The 20560-nt window shown below is 49.7% G+C and overlaps 1 protein-coding gene across 2 annotated transcripts in view; it reads left to right on the top strand.

The window, feature by feature from the left end:
* The window catches only part of LOC309553400 (NACHT, LRR and PYD domains-containing protein 3-like), a 1231344-nt gene that overhangs the window by 174786 nt on the left and 1035998 nt on the right, over positions 1-20560 (top strand). Inside the window, exons 5-7 of one of the 2 annotated variants that reach the window (XM_082254577.1) lie at positions 5293-5463; positions 14957-15133; positions 16684-16899. In XM_082254577.1, coding sequence (XP_082110703.1) covers positions 5293-5463; positions 14957-15133; positions 16684-16723 — 388 coding nt within the window. In that variant the 3' untranslated portion in view covers positions 16724-16899. Of the gene's footprint in view, positions 1-5292; positions 5464-14956; positions 15134-16683; positions 16900-20560 lie in introns of those variants that run through there. The other variant, XM_082254578.1, reaches the window with a different exon arrangement.

Raw genomic sequence — 20560 nt, 5'->3', positions numbered from 1 at the left:
GCAGAAGTGAGAATAACACAGCTCCATGAATCCAGATCTCATCACTCTGCTTCTACTAGACGCTCCACAAGATCTTCCAAATCCCTACAATCAAGATCTTCTACACTCAGTCAGCAACTCATTAAAAAAGATAAGTGCTATACAGCACCCCCTTTCCTGCGCTCGGAACCTGGTCCTCAGGCTGCCTCAATCCCGGAACTCGTGCTGATATTAGGCATCCATGATGGCTAGGCTTTGCTGCCCCTTACGACCAGGGCGGTCGACCAGACACTGAAAATACAAAGCAAAGAAAAGGGCGCACCAGCCTAGCGCATTATCCTCAGCGAGTTTATTTGGATAAAATTTTTAAAATAAAATACTCACAAACAAACATGAAGTTCAGGCACATCAATTCCATACACCTGCCTCCTGCCAGAGGATCAACGTCTTTACTGGAAGCAGAGGGCTGACGCGTTTCGAGGCCGTGCCTCTTCCTCAGAGCCTGGAGGCCATGGTCAAGTCCATAGTTTAAATATAATATGAAAGGCCAGGCCTCCACATGACCCTTGGGGATGTGGGAGGAGATATCGCCCAAATGGGCGTGACTACACAGCTAATTGCCCAAAACTATTGCAGATCACAATTATAATTACATTTCAATTGGCTAGCCCCGCGCGACCATTTATTCCACTGGTGAGCTGTCCAATCAATCAAACAAAACTTCCCAGCCCATCGTAGACTCTATTTCACATATCATACATGCCAAAATGTTATATTTAAGCTGGTGTGGTAAACTGACCTGTGCATGTCCTGGTCCAAACCAAATAGAGCATCACATCCTGACAGTTTCAGCTTATCACAGCAACCCCTAACAGTCCGCAGTGTATCATAATAGTAATTTCACACACTATCTACTTACAAAGAGTGTGTGTATGCACATCTTTTTGGATGTGCATAAGCAATGATTCGTTTTCCACTAGGCGCTGGATTGTCCCTGTGTAACTGCTTGGAGGATGTGATGCTCTATTTGGTTTGGACCAGGACATGCACAGGTCAGTTTACCACACCAGCTTAAATATAACATTTGGCATGTATGATATGTGAAATAGAGTCTACGATGGGCCATAAATGGTCGCGCAGGGCTAGCCAATTGAAATGTAATTATAATTGTGATCTGCAATAGTTTTGGGCAATTAGCTGTGTAGTCACGCCCATTTGGGCGATATCTCCTCCCATATCCCCAAGGGTCATGTGGAGGCCTGGCCTTTCATATTATATTTAAACTATGGACTTGACCATGGCCTCCAGGCTCTGAGGAAGAGGCACGGCCTCGAAACGCGTCAGCCCTCTGCTTCCAGTAAAGACGTTGATCCTCTGGCAGGAGGCAGGTGTATGGAATTGATGTGCCTGAACTTCATGTTTGTTTGTGAGTATTTTATTTTAAAAATTTTATCCAAATAAACTCGCTGAGGATAATGCGCTAGGCTGGTGCGCCCTTTTCTTTGCTTTGTATTTTCAGCAACTCATTAAATCCTGTGCAGATGCTGAAGCTTCTAAAATTCAGGCAGCTTTCACCCAAAAGAAAGCAGAGAAGGTAGCCGAAGCTGCACGCCAGAAACCAGAAATGGAAGCTGAAGCTGCACGCCTGGAAGCAGAAATGGAAGCTGAAGCTGCACGCCAGAAAGCAGGAAAGAAAGCTGTGGCCGCACGCCAGAAAGAAGAGTAGGAAGCCGAAGCTGAACGCCTGGAAGCAGAAATGGAAGTTTTGGAAAAAAATGTGAGCATGCCACAGGCATGGTGAGGTTTAGGGTCTTAGAACAAGCCGCTAGTGAAAGCGAAAGACAACAGTTGCAGGCACTCAGTTGTATCTGATGCCTCAGATTCTTCACATACCTCTCCAGAACATCAACTGTCACAGCAGCCAAAGCACTTAATCAAAGTCTCTTCTCTGCACCCACTGTACCTCAAACCAATCTGCCTTTATATCTTCCAGTACTTTAGACTGCAGCATCTCAGCAATCAGCAGACACTGGTATACATATAATGGACTGTCCACCTTACTTTGGCACTAACCAAGTACCTCCTAGCAAGTGCAATATTCCACAGCTACAAACCAACATGTCAATGTACTTTAGGCCAGTTCCAGCTTTGAACGCCATAGCACCAACATATGTTCCCAAGTCACTCAATGTCAATGCACCATCCATCACAACTAACTCTGTACCTCTTACAGTCATGCACCCAAAGTCCAAAAACAGACATGTCACAGTTTGCTAAATACATGAAATAAAAATGCAAAAAAAAAGCAAAAATTCTTGCGCTAAAGATATATACACACCCTTTTGAAAAATCAAAATTCCAAATATGTGCTGAAATATGTATATAAATGTGAGTCCATATATATATATATATATATATATATATATAATGTGCCGCAACTTAAATGAAACCATAATGAAAATAGTGAAAGAAAACCATGACACTAGCTGCGCACAACACCAATGAATAAAATAAAAGCAATTCTCAATATATCAAATAAAGGTGCATAATGGTGCATCAGTAAACTGTGCCCAGAAAATAAGTCCACAATACGAATGTTGGATATGAAATCCAAAAAACTAAATATACTGTGAATAAATGTGAGTCCAAAAAATAAGGCGATTGAAGATGCCTTATTCAAAAGGTTGCAAAGCTTCCCACTGATTTCTTCTAGAGACAATCTAAAGTTTCAAGAACTCAGCGATTGTTCTTTTAGAGCTTCAACTTGCTAGGGCTGACATCGATTTACTTGGTCTCAGTTACCTTGAAACCCTTCGTGGCATCAACCCTATTGTTCTCAAGCTACCATATGGCATTCAAGAAAAATGGGCAGCACTTGGATCAAAGTATAAGGAAAAACATCAAGTTGCCCTTCTTCCTTTTTCATACTTCTGCGAGTTCATCAAAAGAATTGCAGACACTAAGAATGACCCAAGTTTCTTCTATGGTTTCTGTAACCCTCTCAGTTCACCCACTCCAAGACATACAAACACACCTATGACACACATAGACATAGAGATCATAGAGGTCCAGATCCCGGCCGCCCCATGTGAATGGGTATCGGGTACATCTTACCCCTACCCATTCACCAAAAAAAGTATCAAAGAGTAAGAAACACAGGAAACAGTTTTTGACAAATCCTTTATTAAAATAGAAAAGCGTCCCTCAATGTTAATCTATCGTCAATTACGATGCCCGCCAGACCCGAAAAATCTCATCACAACTGTAAGTTACAGAGAACACACTTTTAATGCTTACATTGGAGAGGGAAAACATGGAATGTGTCCTTTCCCTCCACTCAGGTCTCATATTACACTCAGCTCTCCTCTCTATGCTGTGCAGTGTGTGACATCAGATTCCCACCTTCTGCCTGCTGGAGCGGAGAATAAGTCTTTGATCTGTGTGTTTTAGATGGCTGTAGAGCAGAGAGGGCTGCAGATAAATGTTTCATCTCTGTGTATCACCTGAGCCCAGTCACCTCACTGGGTACATATGGAGGGTTCACATCCACTTTATTCAGATCATCAGGTGAGCAGATCCTTCTGGCACCAATGAATCCCCCCCCCCCCCTCAGAACTGAGTTGTTGGGATGTGCATGGTGACAGCTCAAGGCTATCAATGTAGAATTGCCAGCACAGGATCTGTGAAAAGTTCTGATAAGTACAGTATCTGACAAAAGTAAGTACACCCCTCACTTTTTTGTAAATATGTTATTCTATCTTTTCATGTGACAACACTGAAGAAATGACACTTTGCTACAATGTAAAGTAGTGAGTGTACAGCTTGTATATGATGATATCTGATTTCTGGTAATAATAAAGAATGTGGAATGGAAGAATAAAGTGATTTAATCCTATCTATGCTGTGCAGTGTGTGACATCCAGTCACAGGCTAAATCTTGCCGCCTTAACCTCCGTAACATCTCCAGAATTCGCCCCTTCCTAACTAATGACACCACAAAACAACGTATTCACTCCTTGGTTATTTCCCGCCTGGACTACTGCAACTCCCCCCTCACTGGCCGACCTTTACACAGGCTCCTCCCCCTTCAGTCTATCATGAATTCTGCTGCCAGATTATTACACCTTACTAACCAATCCGTGACTGCTTCCCCTCTCTGCCAATCTATTCACTGGCTTCCCCTCCCCCATCGTATAAAATTTTAAATATTAATCACAACATACAAGGCCATCCACAACATCACCCCCAGCTACATCACCAACCTCATCTGCCGATATCGCCTAAATCGTCCTCTCTGTTCCTCCCGGGACCTCCTGCTCTCTATCTTCCTTGTTACCTCCTCCCACGCTCGCACCCAGGACTTCTCCAGAGCCTATCCCATCCTCTGGAACTCCCTACCAATGTATGTCCGGTCAGCTCCTACCCTGTCCACCTTTAGGTGATCCTTGAAAACACACTTATTCAGGGAAGCCTACCCCACCCCCACCTAAGATCTGTACTTGAGTCCCCTCCATCAGATCATCCCCCGCAGCCACTACCTTTTGTACCACCTCCCCCTCCCTTTAGATTGTAAGCTCCATGAGCAGGGCCCTCCCATTCCTTTTGTATTGAACTGTATTGTAAATTGTGCTGTCCCCATTTTTATTGTAAAGTGCTGCGTAAACTGTTGGTGCCATATAAATCCTGTATAATAATAATAATAATGTGAAGTGTCACCCATGTGAATGTAAAATATTATTGTAAATGTGGAATATCCACCAATATAGTACTTATATCTCTAATATATCCCAGAAGTCTCAGCACTAAAGGCTGTAAATGTATATCCACCCCTCCCCCCCACATTCTCTAAAAGGGATCCTATTCCTGCCACAATCGGGTGACCTTCAATGGGAACTCCTGATTTGTGGATTTAGGAAGGTGATGGAATATTGGGGTCACCTTCAGTCTCCACCATCAGAAATTCTGCTGTTCATAAATCCCCCAGATCCTTTCCTTTATCTATCAATTTCAGAAGCCACTGTATGAGGCACTGTGTGAGGTCCTGCTTAATAACCGGGTACATAAGGGGGTGACTGAGCTGTCACAGCGCCCCCTCTGTATACTGTGTAGACATAAGTACTGCTGTGTAGACATAAGTACTGCAACAGCTTCACCTTTATCAGCTTCCCTAATAAGAAGATCTTTCCTCTGTATAACATTCTGTATATCCTGATATTCCGCTCTAGTGATGTTCTGTTACTTTTCACTGAATGGGAATAATTCCTCATATTCATCTTATAATATAATATCATGTGTCTGGATTTCTCTCTGCAGGTTGGATTGGTGTAGTGTGACTTCCTCCGGCTGGGAGGATCTCCGATCCATTCTTATCACTAACCGATCCCTCACCACACTGATTTTATCAGATTATAATCTGCAAGACTCTGGAATAAAACTTCTATGTGAGGGGCTCAGACATTCTGGCTGTACTCTGCAGAAGATGCGGTGAGAATTATACTATAAATGATATAATATTCTGCAGTATTCTGCTATAAATCTTCTGTGTGAGGGGTCCAGACATGTTATATAGATGAAAGTTATACAAAGACAGACTTCTGATTGGCCGGTTACACTGGGAGTTCCCATCATAGTCCTTCAGGTCACTCGCTGTTATTGGCTTTCATCCCCTCCCCCTCCACTGACTATCAGAGATCAGACTTTATGTCTATGTCGGGGTGGATTGTTGGTTGGATGATATAAAAACACAATGAAGATTATTTGTCCCATAGAGACTGAGTGATCACATTTCTCATCCAATAAAACAAGGTCCAGATCTCTCCATCTAGCAGACAAATGTTTCTTGTATATATAACTTAGACCATCAGATGTGTAGTGACTAGTAGGGATGAGTGACTCTGCCCGGGTTCAATTCCCTGCAGGGTCAGGATATCCTGTCTGAGATCTGCAAACACTGAACATTACAGAGAGTCCCATTGAAGTCTATGTGGGGGGGTCCTGATGATAAATCCCATCTTACAGGTAGTTGTAGTAATAACACATGATTTCCACCCAGTAGTAATAGGCTTGCTCTGATGGCGGGGAGTGGGCTGGGCAGGGAACGCCCCCCAGGGTTAATTGGCTGATGGCTTTAGTCCAGCCCACATCCATATCTCCATAAATTGAGGATCCTGAGATAAGGGCGGGGTGATTCACATGGAGCCAGTCTAACCGGTGAATTGCGGATGTTCCTGACATGTTCCTGTCACAGGATAAACCTCAGAAAAACTTTATTTCTCTTACGTCCTCCGACAGTCGCCGCCTCTTCATATTCGTCACATATGGGGTATTAGACTTTGCTCCGAAGGAGTAGCTAGGCAACAGAATATGTTAACATTAAAGCTTTTAACATATCCCACCCTCAAGGGGTGGTCCCCTCAGTCAATACCCTCCTACTTCCTGCATCCATATCTCAGTTTCAATGTCTAGCTTGTCAGGAGTGGCTGGCTCTCTCTGTGCTGGGGCTTTGTGCCCCAGACTCTTTCTTCTTTTTTGATTTTTTGTTTGAGTTTTCTCTCTCTTTACTTAGCTGTTCTTTTTGTCAGCATTAGTTAGTTCTTCTGATGAAGAGGATCATGCGGGCTGGGTCTCGGGCTGATCCCCCCTGGTCGCAGGTCGTGGGTCAGTGGCTTCCCAGCCTGCCATCGAGCGTTCAGCCAGGTAACGCTCCTGGCACAGTGAACGACCCATCCCTGTTCGGTGCAGGGATGATTGGTGAGGTGGCTACCTCACTGGACGCTGTGCGGTTTCTTAACCCCCATTTTGTGCGTCTTGTATGCGACTCTCCCTGCCTCATGTGCAGCGGCTTGTTCGCCTGTGCGGGTCCCCCACGCCATTGTGAGGTAAGTGTATCTATGTGGGGACCTGTCTGTCTGGGGGGGTGTCAGTCTGGGACTGTGTAACCTGCCTCTGTTCTCACTGTTTGTCTCCCTATCTCTCGGCTGCATGCTGTGGGCTGCAAGGGGGGGGGGAGCTGTGTGACACTATGTGTGTCAGCTTTGTCAGTGTGAGAAGCTGTGTGCTGTGGGGCATGTTTTGTGGCATGTTTGGGCACTATACAGCGATCGCTGCGGCGATCTGCCATGTTTTTTTTTTATATATGGCTATATGTGTGCATTACTGTACTGTGGAGCGGCGGTTTCGGCGCCAAACGGCGCCATTTTGCCTACACTCGCTCCGGCCGCATGTTCTACATGCATGGCGGCCATTTTCTTGTAGCCTCCCATAGGCTTTGATAGAGCGCCCTGGTCCCATCACTTCCTCTTCTCCTGGGTACACCGATCGAGGCAGCAGCAGCGGCGAGGGTCTCCTCAGGTTATATCCTTCTTATCCATTGCCTGTGTCCGTTTTATTGTCCCTGTGAGGGTCTCATTGTGCTTGTGTGTGGTGCGGTGGGCTGCAATCGCCGCGCTTGTTAAAGGGGCAGTTAACCCTTTATTATCCGGCATTTTGATATTGGGGCAATGGATTCTCAGGAGGGCAAATTTCCTACCGCCTTGGTGGATAGCCAGGGGACCGCTGTTTCCCCCCCAGGGGGGGATTTGGCCACTATTGTGGCTGGCCTTGCTGCTCAGGTGCAGATGCTGGTGACTGCTCAATCTGCCAAGAGACCCAGAGTTTCTCTTTCCTCTGAGTCTGAGGGTGAGGGTGATGGGGCTGTTATGGCGGGGGTCTCCTTATCGGGGTCCCGCTCCTCCCTGGATCTAGTGGGGTCCGAGGTGGAGGCTGAAGTTGAAGGGGTGGATAATTCTCCCCCTGGCTCGCCTGAAGAGCTTGCAATCATGGATGAATTGATTGCTTCCATAAAACAAACGCTGCGTTTGCAGGATGAAGTGTGTCCCCCCGCTGCCTTGGCGGCTTATGGGACGCAGAGAAAACGCAGGACGCCGCAGGTTTTTCCCTGCAATGATGATTTTCAGCGCACTGTTAAGGAACAATGGCGCAATCTGCGCAAACCTTTTGCTGTGCCAAGTAGGTTCAAGCTGCGCTATCCTTTCTCACCTTCCACTGATGAACGGTGGTGTGTGCCACCCCCGGTGGATCACGCAATTGAGGTTTTAAACAAATCTACTGCGATTCCTGCAGAGCATTCCCCGGTGTTCCGTGATGCCACGGATAGGAGATTGGAGTCTCTTGCCCGTCATACTTACTCTATTACGGGTTCTATGCTTAAGGCTCTGTTTGCCTCTCTCCTGGCGGCCCAGGCTGTCGCAAGTTGGACGCAGATGCTTAGGCGCGTCCTAGTGGCCGATTCGGCCTCGCCGGCGACCCTGGATATGGTGGATCAAATCCACCAGGGTGTCATGAATCTGTGTGATGCGGACTTGGACTTAGTCCCGTTGGCTGCACGTGTGCACAGCGTGGCGGTGTTGTCTCGCCGCCTGGTTTGGTTGAAATGTTGGTCGGTGGACCAATCTTCACGTAAGACCTTAGCCAATTTGCCTTATGATGGGTCTCGCCTTTTTGGGGAGTCCTTGGATGTGTTGATTAAGGGGATCACCAGAGGTAAGAGCACTCTCTTGCCCCATTTCCCCAAGGCTAAAGGGGCTTCTGGGAAGAAGTATGCTAATTTTCGGCCCCCTCAGGGGTCCTTTCGTGCCTTTCGGTCGCACTACAAGGGCAAACCGTTCAAAGGTCAAGGCTCTCAAAAGAAGCCCTGGTCTGGGAAACAGAAGTCCGGATCCGCAGCCCATAACAGTGCGGCCTGAAGGGGCGCCCTCACCCAGTTTTGGGGTGGGAGACGCTTGCTCGGTTTTCTTCAACCCTGGTTGGCCCACGTGTGGGACAGATGGGTTCAGGAGATCGTTCGATCTGGTTACAAGATCGAGTTTCTCTCTCGGCCGGAGAGCAGATTTTTTCCCTCAAATCTTCAGCTGTCTCCGGAGCGTTTACGGGACCTGCACCTGGCGGTGCGGGACCGGTGCCTCATCGGGACAGATTTCGGGGGTTTTATTCCAATCTGTTCACCGTGCCCAGGAAGGAGGGCAAGGTTCGTTCAATTCTGGACTTGAAGGCTCTGAACCGCTCTGTGCGGGTTCGCAAGTTCCGCATGGAATCCCTGCGGTCGGTGGTGGCTGCCCTGGTTCCGGGGGAATTCATGGCCTCCATCGATTTGAAGGATGCGTATCTTCACATCCCCATTTTCGAGGGTCACCAGCGGTACCTTCGATTCGCCATTGCGGAGGATCACTACCAGTTTGTGGCGTTGCCTTTTGGTCTCGCCTCGGCTCCGCGGGTTTTCACCAAGGTGCTTGCACCGATTCTGGCATTATTGAGAGCCCAGGGCATTTCTGTCCTGGGGTATCTGGACGACATTCTGGTTCGGTCTGCGACCAGCCAGGGTCTGGAGGAGGACCTGTCTGTCACGATGCAAACTCTACAGGAGTTTGGTTGGACGATAAATTTTCCAAAGTCGACACTGAGTCCGTCGGTTCGTCTTCCCTACCTGGGAATGATCCTGGACTCGGTGCAGGCGAAGGTCTTCCTGCCGGAAGACAAACTCAGAACTCTCCAGGAGGAAGTCAGGTCCCTCCGGGACGTTCCGCTCTCGTCTCTGCGGATGTGCATGAGATGTCTGGGATTGATGGTCTCGGCCTTCGAGGCGATTCCCTTCGCCCAGTTTCACACGCGGGGTCTCCAAGCGGAGATCCTGTCCGTGTGGGATGGGCGACCTCAATCTCTGGATCTTCAAATCTCGTTGAGTCATCGCACCAGAAGAGACCTTCTGTGGTGGCTCCAGTCCCCGATGGTGTCCGGGGGCAAGTCGTTTCGTCCTATCTCGTGGACGGTGATCACCACGGATGCCAGCCTGTCGGGCTGGGGTGGTGTTCTGGGCGTTCTGTCCGCCCAGGGAACTTGGTCGGAGGGGGAGTCCTCCCTTCCGATCAACATTCTGGAATTGCGTGCGATAAATCTCTGTTTTCATCGCTGGACGGACCGGCTGCAGGGCTGCCCGGTTCGGGTGCAGACGGACTATGCCACGGCGGTGGCCTACATCAACCACCAAGGGGGCACCAGGAGTGCCCGAGCGGCTCGAGAAGTGGCCGACATTCTGACTTGGGCCGAGACTCATGTCCCGGCGATAACGGCGGTGCACATTCCGGGGGTGGAGAACTGGCAGGCGGACTATCTGAGTCGCCAGACCCTGGATCAGGGGGAATGGTCTCTCCACCCGGCTGTCTTCCAGATGTTGTGCGTGAAGTGGGGTCTTCCAGATGTGGACCTGTTCGCGTCTCGTCTCAACAACAAGGTGAGGAGGTTCGTGGCAAGGACGCGCGACCCTCGGGCAGACGCGTCGGACGCGTTAGTGGCCCCGTGGCATCAGTACAAGCTGATGTACGCGTTTCCACCGATTCAGTTGCTGTCCAGGTTCCTTCGCAGGTTACAATCGGAACGCAGCACGGTGATTCTTGTGGCGCCGGACTGGCCTCGCCGGTCCTGGTACGCAGACCTCGTGAATCTGGCGGTCGACGCCCCGTGGCGTCTACCTCTTCGAGACGATCTCCTGTCTCAAGGGCCGATATACCATCCTGCTTTACAGTTGCTGGCTTTGACGGCCTGGCTGTTGAGACCGAGGTCCTGAAGGAGAAGGGTCTCTCTCCGGAGGTCGTTCATACCTTGATCAACGCGAGGAAGTCTTCCTCGGGGAAGGTTTACTACCGTACTTGGAAGGCCTATTTTGCCTGGTGTGAGTCCAGGGGGTTTTCACCCCGCACGTACTCGGTTTCCCGAGTGCTGTCCTTCCTTCAAACAGGTGTCGATCAGCGTTTGGCGCTGGCTACGATAAAGGGTCAGGTGTCTGCGCTGGCCGTTCTGTTTCAACGTCCCGTGGCTTCCAACTCCTTGGTTGGCACTTTTGTTCAGGGAGTGCGGCATCTGGTTCCTCCTAGGAGGGATCCTTTGCCCCCTTGGGACTTGAATCTCCTTTTATCTGTGTTACAACGTGCTCCTTTTGAACAGATCAGGGAGATCTCGTTGTCTATGTTATCCAAAAAGGTCGCCTTTTTGGTTGCGATCACTTCGGCTCGCAGAGTGTCGGAGCTGGTGGCTTTGTCCTGCAAGTCTCCGTATCTGGTTGTTCATTTGGATAAGGTGGTCTTGCGACCTAATCCTTCTTTTCTTCCGAAGCGAGTTTCGGAATTCCATCTTAATGAGGATATTGTCTTGCCTTCGCTGTGCGCAAAGCCTAAACATCCGAAAGAGGTGAGACTACATTCTTTGGATGTTGTTCGGGCGATAAGGGTTTACCTTAAATCGACTGAGTCTTTTCGAAAGACGGATTCCTTGTTTGTTCTTCCAGAGGGTCCTCGGAAGGGCATGGCGGCGTCGGCCTCTACCATCGCCTAATGGATCAGGCAGACCATTGAACAGGCCTATGCTTTGCAGGGGAAGGTTCCCCCTGTGCCTGTGAAGGCGCACTCTACTAGATCTCTGAGTACGTCTTGGGCCTGTCGTCATGGGGCTTCTGTAGCCCAGGTGTGTAAGGCGGCGACCTGGTCGACCGTGCACACTTTCACAAACTTCTACAAAGTAGATGTTCAGGCATCGGCGGATGCTTCCTTTGGCCGCAAGGTTCTTAGTGCGGCAATTCCCTAGGGTCCCTTGTTGGGGACCTCTGGCTGTTGGGATAAGTTTTTTTATCCCCTGGTTCTTTGTCTTTTCCTGGGTTGTTGCTCCTGTTGAGCAATTATTTTTTCCTGTAGCCCAGCTGGTTTCCTTCCTTTGGTAAGGTTCCTTTCTTTGATGCGGAGACTGCGTTGCCTTTCGGCGCGGATGCGTTTCCCACCCCTCATGTTTGCACTGCTTTGGGACGTCCCCATATGTGACGAATATGAAGAGGCGGCGACTGTCGGAGGACTCAGAGAAAGGAATTTTACAGGTAAGATTTTACAAAAATTCCGTTTTCTGTTTTATTCTCATATCCATCAGTGGCAATTGCCACCCCAGACGAAGTCCTTGCCATCCCTGTTGCCACCCCGCTGAAAACATTACACAGTTTGACAGTGGCGGCCGGTGTGTTGGGGGCGCAGGGGTGCCACCCCCCTATCCATGCGTCCGGCCCCCTAATCTGCATGCGGGGCGCCGGACGCATGGAGTTCAATGGGATTTTTTTGTCACCTGATTAGAGCCAGAGGCTCTAATAGGCTTCAGAAGAGGGTGGACCCGGGGCGCAGAGCAGTGCGCCCTGAGCCCACCCATTGTGTGACAACGGCGAATGAAAATTCACTATTGTCACACGGATCCTCCTCCTGGCCAATCAGGAAACCGGTCTGAGACCCGCTTCTGATTGGCCGAAAGGCAAACGCATGCCATTGGCCGAGCCACCGAGGAGGAGGCGGGAGGAGGCGGGAGGACTCGAGGAGATGCCGGGGGACTGAGGAGAAGCTGCGGCTGCAGGTAAGTCTCTCTGCATTGATGGGGGCACGGCATGCTGGTCACTGCATTGATGGGGACACTTTGTATATTGACCCTCCAAAATAATACCTTGCCACCCCTGTTTTAATAGTCTAGCTCCGCCACTGATATCCATCAGCCAGACGGTGGATTTCCTTTTGTCTTTGTTGTATTTTCTGTCATTCTTTATCTTTGTACATATTTTATACACTAAATAACAAACTAATGTAGCGCTGATCTATATTACACAGACAACCTACCTGCAAACAGAAGTAAGTGTTACCACAACCCCAGTGTTACTATACGGCTGTGTAACTATGTAACAACCCACCTAACCACCCGATCCTGATACTTCCAAATAATAATTACACCACAAACATTCTACATACAATATATGGCTGCTACTACCACAACCTCAGCGCTGTAATAATGTGATGCAGGCTAATGAATTGTTATCAATACATTTTATACAGAAAACTATCAGCTTTATACAGGTAATTGATAGCACAGAACCAGCGCTGCACCTGGCTGCTACTACCACAACCTCAGCGCTGTAATAATGTGATGCAGCCTAATGAATTGTTATTAATACACTTTATACAGAAAACTATCAGCTTTATACAGGTAATTGATAGCACAGAACCAGCGCTGCACCTGGCTGCTAATACCACAACCCAGCGCTGTGAGTGTGTGCTGAAAACTGACACAATATTAATTTAACCAGTTCTGGACCGGAAGTTTTACCCCTTAATAACCAGGCCATTTTTTGTGATTTGCCACTGTGTTACATTAACAGACAATTGCGCGGTCGTGCGACGCTGTACCCAAATACAATTGATGTCCTTTTTTCCCCACAAATAGAGATTTTTTTTGGTGGTATTTCATCACCTCTGCGATTTTTATTTTTGCGCTATAAGCAAAAGAAAAAGCAATAATTCTGAAAAAAAGGCCAATTTGTATTCTGCTACATATTTTTGGTAAACAAAAGCCCAATAAATGTATATTGATTGGTTTACGCAAAAGTTATCGGATCTACAAACTAGGGGAAAGATTTATGTCATTTTTATTTATCTTTTTATTTTTACTAGTAATCGCGGCGATCTGCGATTTTTAGCGGGACTGCGACATTGTGGCGGACAGATCGGACACCTAACTTACATTTTTGACCCTTTTGGGGGGACCAGTGACATTACTACAGTAATCAGTGCTAAAAATATGCACTGTCACTGTACTAATGACACTGGCAGGGAAGGGGTTAACCCAGGGGTGATCAAGGAGTTAAGTGTGAGCCTAGGGGGTGCTTTCTAACTGTATCGAGGAGGGGCTTGTGAAATGACAATAGAGACCTGTGATCCTATATAGAAGGCGCTCTGTGATCATTTCAGAGAGAAGAACAGTCAGCTGTGTTTACAACATCCGGCCGTCCTCTCTCAGCAGGAAGCGATCGCGGCCTCCGGTCCCGTAGATCGGCATCCCTGCTGCCTAGTGGGGGCGGGCAGCACGTGCTCGCACCCAGGAGCGCTCCCGTGAACCGCTGTACAGGTACGGCAATTCGTACAGCTGAGCCAGCCTGCCACAGTATATATACAGCGGGTGTTCGGCAAGTGGCTAATTGATGCCAAAGCTCCAGCGCTGCAATGTGACATTAGTTTGATGGATATAAATTGGTATTAATAGACTTTATGTAAAGGACACAAAACTCCAGTGTTTCACTATAAAATGAAGAGTGTTCAGAGTCCTCACCTCCATGCTGATGAAATGTCCCCCCCAAGTATTGGCCCCATATACAGTATAGGTGTCATGTGCTTCTCCCCCCTCTGGAGTGCTCAATGGGCCCGGGGGACTTCCCACAAGATCAGCTGTCACATGTGTGGGGTCCCTCCTGATTGGCTGGATAAAGAACGCCAAACAAAACAAAAACGCCACCAATAGTGAAGTCCGTCCTTCAAAACAATTGTCTCTTTATTTACAATAAATGCGCTGACAAGCAATAATATGTCAGCATATCAAACAACCAATCAGGCAATAGATAATATCACTCACCAGCACCACTTCCTGCTTCACTTCCAGACAGGAAATGACATCACCTGGCTCCGCCCAAGGGCTGATCGTCCAATTGATGGGTTGATCTGCTGACATATTATCATTGCTTGTCGGTGCGTTTAGCAATCCTCATGGATTTTGCTGCATGGAGACGCATGTGAAGTAGAAATGCCATTATTTCCTATGTGGCCGCTTCCCATCGATGTGCCGCAGTTTAGTGTGAAAGGGAATCTATATGGAGCCATTCACACCTCCAATGTGTGCGTTACCACGTACCCTGCAATGTGCCCGCAACTCTGTAACTCCACACTAAGACTTTTCAGGTGGGTGACAACTTACCTCCATTTCACAGGATAGGTCCAACCAATATTCCATGAAATCATCCATCCAAATGTCCCAACATTTCATTTTCTAAGACTCCGCCCACTGATTATTCATTGGATGTGTCTACTTCTGCCCCTCCCTGGAGGAACATTTCACCTCTCTTTCCTGCTTCTCCCTTCAGGGTTTATGGCCGTGATGTGACATTACGGTGCTGTGATGATCTTTCCTCCGTTATCTCCAAAAACCAAACTCTGACCAGACTGGAGATAATATTGGATAAAGATGAGAAGATGTCAGAGTCAGAAGTGAGACGTTGTTGTGAGGTCCTCCGGAATGCCGGCTTCTCTGTGGATGATCGGTAAGATCTGTTATATTGGAGGTAACACACATACTAAGCCTTAGAATGTGAATAGTAAAATGGAGAGAAGATTGGATGGTGATGAGATGATGGAAGGGGGACGTGGTTGGGAGGTCTTCTGACACCCGGGCTGCACTGTAATGAAGATGGAAGGACGGGGTGACAAACATTCTATACAATTTCTGTAGAAGCCATTGAAGGTCTCTGTAGTTATACCGATAATGAGAGAGATGATTTCCCAGATGATGGAGAATTTATTCCTCATTACAGATGGGGGGATGGGAAATCAGATCCACCACTAATAATCTCAGTCAGGTCCTACAATCTTCCACAAGGTTTTATCCCCCCCATCCCCCGCTGTCCATCCAATGTGTCAGTATAACTGAGCCAATCACATGTGTGTTCTAACCCTGTACAGGAACAGAACACACTGATACAGTATATATAGAGAGGGGGATACAGTATATAGAGAGAGGGGGATACAGTATATAGAGAGAGGGGGATACAGTATATAGAGAGAGGGGGATACAGTATATAGAGGGAGGGGGATACAGTATACAGAGAGAGGGGATACGGTATATAGAGGGAGGGGGATACAGTATATAGAGGGAGGGGGATACGGTATATAGAGAGGGGGATACAGTATATAAAGAGAGGGATACAGTATATAGAGGGAGGGGGATACAGTATATAGAGGGAGGGGGATACAGTATATAGAGGGAGGGGGGATACAGTATATAGAGGGAGGGAGATACAGTATATAGAGGGAGGGGGATACAGTATATAGAGAGAGGGGGATACAGTATATAGAGGGAGGGAGATACAGTATATAGAGGGAGGGGGATACAGTATATAGAGAGAGGGGGATACGGTATATAGAGAGAGGGAGATACAGTATATAGAGGGAGGGAGATACAGTATATAGAGGGAGGGAGATACAGTATATAGAGGGAGGGGGATACGGTATATAGAGAGGGGGGGATACAGTATATAGAGGGAGGGGGATACGGTATATAGAGAGGGGGGGATACAGTATACAGAGAGAGGGGATACAAAATATAGAGGGAGGGGGATACGGTATATAGAGGGAGGGGGATACGGTATATAGAGAGGGGGATACAGTATATAAAGAGAGGGATACAGTATATAGAGGGAGGGGGATACAGTATATAGAGGGAGGGGGATACAGTATATAGAGGGAGGGGGGATACAGTATATAGAGGGAGGGGGATACGGTATATAGAGAGGGGGATACAGTATATAAAGAGAGGGATACAGTATATAGAGGGAGGGGGATACAGTATATAGAGGGAGGGGGATACAGTATATAGAGGGAGAGGGATACAGTATATAGAGGGAGGGGGATATGGTATATAGAGGGAGGGGGATACAGTATATAGAGGGAGGGGGATACAGTATATAGAGGGAGGGGGATACAGTATATAGAGGGAGGGGGGGTACGGTATACAGAGCACAGTAGAAGCTCCCCCTTTTCCATCATTAGAGGAATGTTTCCTCCTCTAACACTCTCATTTTATTCTTCTATGAAGGGTTGTATGCTGGAATGTATCTATAGACAGAAGAAGATAAGAAAATGGTGTATGGGAGCCCCTCCCCCTCTGCAGGTAATACACGGATCCTGAGATGAAGAGAATGTACAGAATGGAATGATATCAGAGTAAAGTGATATGAACTCTCAGTTTTATTTCCTCTTTCTGATCCTTATATATAGAATTCCAGTAAGAGAAATCTTTGTGTTCTTTTCCTCTTCTGCTCAGTATTGTACACTTCCTGTGTTGCTGTGTGACCAGCGCCCCCTTCACAGCGCTGATCTGATAGGGACACCCGTACATGCGCACTCCCATCTATTCTACTACAAGCCTGCAGGGAAACGCTGACTGCACCACACAAACAAGTACCCAGGGATTGGTTCATCCTTACAGCTCCGCCTCCATTGTCATCTGATTGATGGGGAATCCCCGCCTCTGCCCCACCCCCTCTCTTAATGACAGCCCCGCCTCTGCCCCACCCCCTCTCTATGAGTGACAGCCCCGCCTCTGCCCCACCCCCTCTCTATGAGTGACAGCGCCCCCCGAGCTCTCAGAGCTGCATGTGGATCGGCTCCTGGATGATGTTCTGTGACAACGGCACAAGGAGCAAACATTGCAACAAGACACCGACTTATTATGTCACAATTTACTGACAATAGATTTTACTGACTACATTTTCATTGGAAACCAAAATGTTTTATTTCAACCATTACTACCCAGCATTGTGTGTCACCCATCCCCCCACAGCATTGTATGTCACCCCCCTCCCCCCACTAGGCAATCTGTGTCCCCCCCACACTGGGCAATCTGTGTCACCCCCCCCCGCAGCATTGTGTGTCACCCATCCCCCGCAGCATTGCGTGTCACCCATCCCCCCCACAGCATTGTGTGTCACCCATCCCCCCACAGCATTGTGTGTCACCCATCCCCCCACAGCATTGTGTATCACCCATCCCCCCACAGCATTGTGTGTCACCCATCCCCCCCACATGATTGTGTGTCACCCATCCCCCCCCCATAGCATTGCGTGTCACCCATCCCCCACAGCATTGTGTGTCACCCATCCCCCAACAGCATTACGTGTCACCCATCCCCCCACAGCATTGTGTGTCACCCATCCCCCCACAGCATTGTGTGTCACCCATCCCCCCCACAGCATTGAGTGTCACCCATCCCCCCACAGCATTGTGTGTCACCCATCCCCCCACAGCATTGTGTGTCACCCATCCCCCCCACAGCATTGTGTGTCACCCATCCCCCCACAGCATTGTGTGTCACCCATCCCCCCACAGCATTATGTGTCACCCATCCCCCCACAGTATTGTGTGTCACCCATCCCCCCCCCACAGCATTTTGTGTCACCCATCCCCCCACAGCATTGTGTGTCACCCATCCCCCCACAGCATTGTGTGTCACCCATCCCCCCACAGCATTGTGTGTCACCCATCCCCCCCACAGCATTGTGTGTCACCCATCCCCCCCACAGCATTGTGTGTCACCCATCCCCCACAGCATTGTGTGTCACCCATCCCCCACAGCATTGTGTGTCACCCATCCCCCCACAGCATTGTGTATCACCCATCCCCCCGCAGCATTGTGTGTCACCCATCCCCCCACAGCATTGTGTGTCACCCATCCCCCCCACAGCATTGTGTGTCACCCATCGCCCCCACATGATTGTGTGTCACCCATCCCCCCCCCACAGCATTGCGTGTCACCCATCCCCCACAGCATTGTGTGTCACCCATCCCCCCACAGCATTGCGTGTCACCCATCCCCCCACAGCATTGTGTGTCACCCATCCCCCCCACAGCATTGCGTGTCACCCATCCCCCCACAGCATTGTGTGTCACCCATCCCCCCACAGCACTGCGTGTCACCCATCCCCCCACAGCATTGCGTGTCACCCATCCCCCCACAGCATTGCGTGTCACCCATCCCCCCACAGCATTGAGTGTCACCCATCCCCCCACAGCATTGTGTGTCACCCATCCCCCCCACATGATTGTGTGTCACCCATCCCCCAACAGCATTGCGTGTCACCCATCCCCCCCACAGCATTGAGTGTCACCCATCCCCCCACAGCATTGTGTGTCACCCATCCCCCCACAGCATTGTGTGTCACCCATCCCCCAACAGCATTGTGTGTCACCCATCCCCCCCACATGATTGTGTGTCACCCATCCCCCACAACATTGTGTGTCACCCATCCCCCCCACAGCATTGTGTGTCACCCATCCCCCCACAGCATTGTGTGTCACCCATCCCCCCACAGCATTGTGTATCACCCATCCCCCCCACAGCATTGTGTGTCACCCATCCCCCCACAGCATTGTGTGTCACCCATCCCCCCCACAGCATTGTGTGTCACCCATCCCCCAACAGCATTGTGTGTCACCCATCCCCCCACAGCATTGTGTGTCACCCATCCCCCCCACATGATTGTGTGTCACCCATCCCCCCACAGCATTGTGTGTCACCCATCCCCCCCACAGCATTGTGTGTCACCCATCCCCCCACAGCATTGTGTGTCACCCATCCCCCCACAGCATTGTGTGTCACCCATCCCCCCACAGCATTGTGTGTCACCCATCCCCCCCACAGCATTGTGTGTCACCCATCCCCCCACAGCATTGTGTGTCACCCATCCCCCCACAGCATTGTGTGTCACCCATCCCCCCACAGCATTGTGTGTCACCCATCCCCCACAGCATTGTGTGTCACCCATCCCCCCCACAGCATTGTGTGTCACCCATCCCCCCCACAGCATTGTGCGTCACCCATCCCCCCACAGCATTGTGTGTCACCCATCCCCCCCACAGCATTGTGTGTCACCCATCCCCCACAGCATTGTGTGTCACCCATCCCCCCCACAGCATTGTGTCACCCATCCCCCCCACAGCATTGTGCGTCACCCATCCCCCCACAGCATTGTGTGTCACCCATCCCCCCCACAGCATTGTGTGTCACCCATCCCCCCACAGCATTGTGTGTCACCCATCCCCCACAGCATTGTGTGTCACCCATCCCCCCCACAGCATTGTGTGTCACCCATCCCCCCCACAGCATTGTGCGTCACCCATCCCCCCACAGCATTGTGTGTCACCCATCCCCCCACAGCATTGTGTGTCACCCATCCCCCCCCACATGATTGTGTGTCACCCATCCCCCCACAGCATTGTGTGTCACCCATCCCCCCCACAGCATTGTGTGTCACCCATCCCCCCACAGCATTGTGTATCACCCATCCCCCCCACAGCATTGTGTGTCACCCATCCCCCACAGCATTGTGTGTCACCCATCCCCCACAGCATTGTGTGTCACCCATCCCCCCACAGCATTGTGTATCACCCATCCCCCCGCAGCATTGTGTGTCACCCATCCCCCCCGCAGCATTGTGTGTCACCCATCCCCCCCCACATGATTGTGTGTCACCCATCCCCCCACAGCATTGTGTGTCACCCATCCCCCCCACAGCATTGTGTGTCACCCATCCCCCCCACAGCATTGTGTGTCACCCATCCCCCCACAGCATTGTGTGTCACCCATCCCCCCACAGCATTATGTGTCACCCATCCCCCCACAGTATTGTGTGTCACCCATCCCCCCCCCACAGCATTTTGTGTCACCCATCCCCCCACAGCATTGTGTGTCACCCATCCCCCCACAGCATTGTGTGTCACCCATCCCCCCACAGCATTGTGTGTCACCCATCCCCCCCACATGATTGTGTGTCACCCATCCCCCCCACATGATTGTGTGTCACCCATCCCCCCACAGCATTGTGTGTCACCCATCCCCCCACAGCATTGTGTGTCACCCATCCCCCCACAGCATTGTGTGTCACCCATCCCCCCACAGCATTGTGTGTCACCCA

Source organism: Pelophylax lessonae (assembly GCF_965119305.1).
Source record: "Pelophylax lessonae genome assembly, chromosome: 4".
In the NCBI taxonomy this organism is placed as follows: Eukaryota; Metazoa; Chordata; class Amphibia; order Anura; family Ranidae; genus Pelophylax; species Pelophylax lessonae.
Note: the sequence above shows the minus strand (reverse complement) of the source record. Positions and strands in the feature narration are given on the sequence as shown.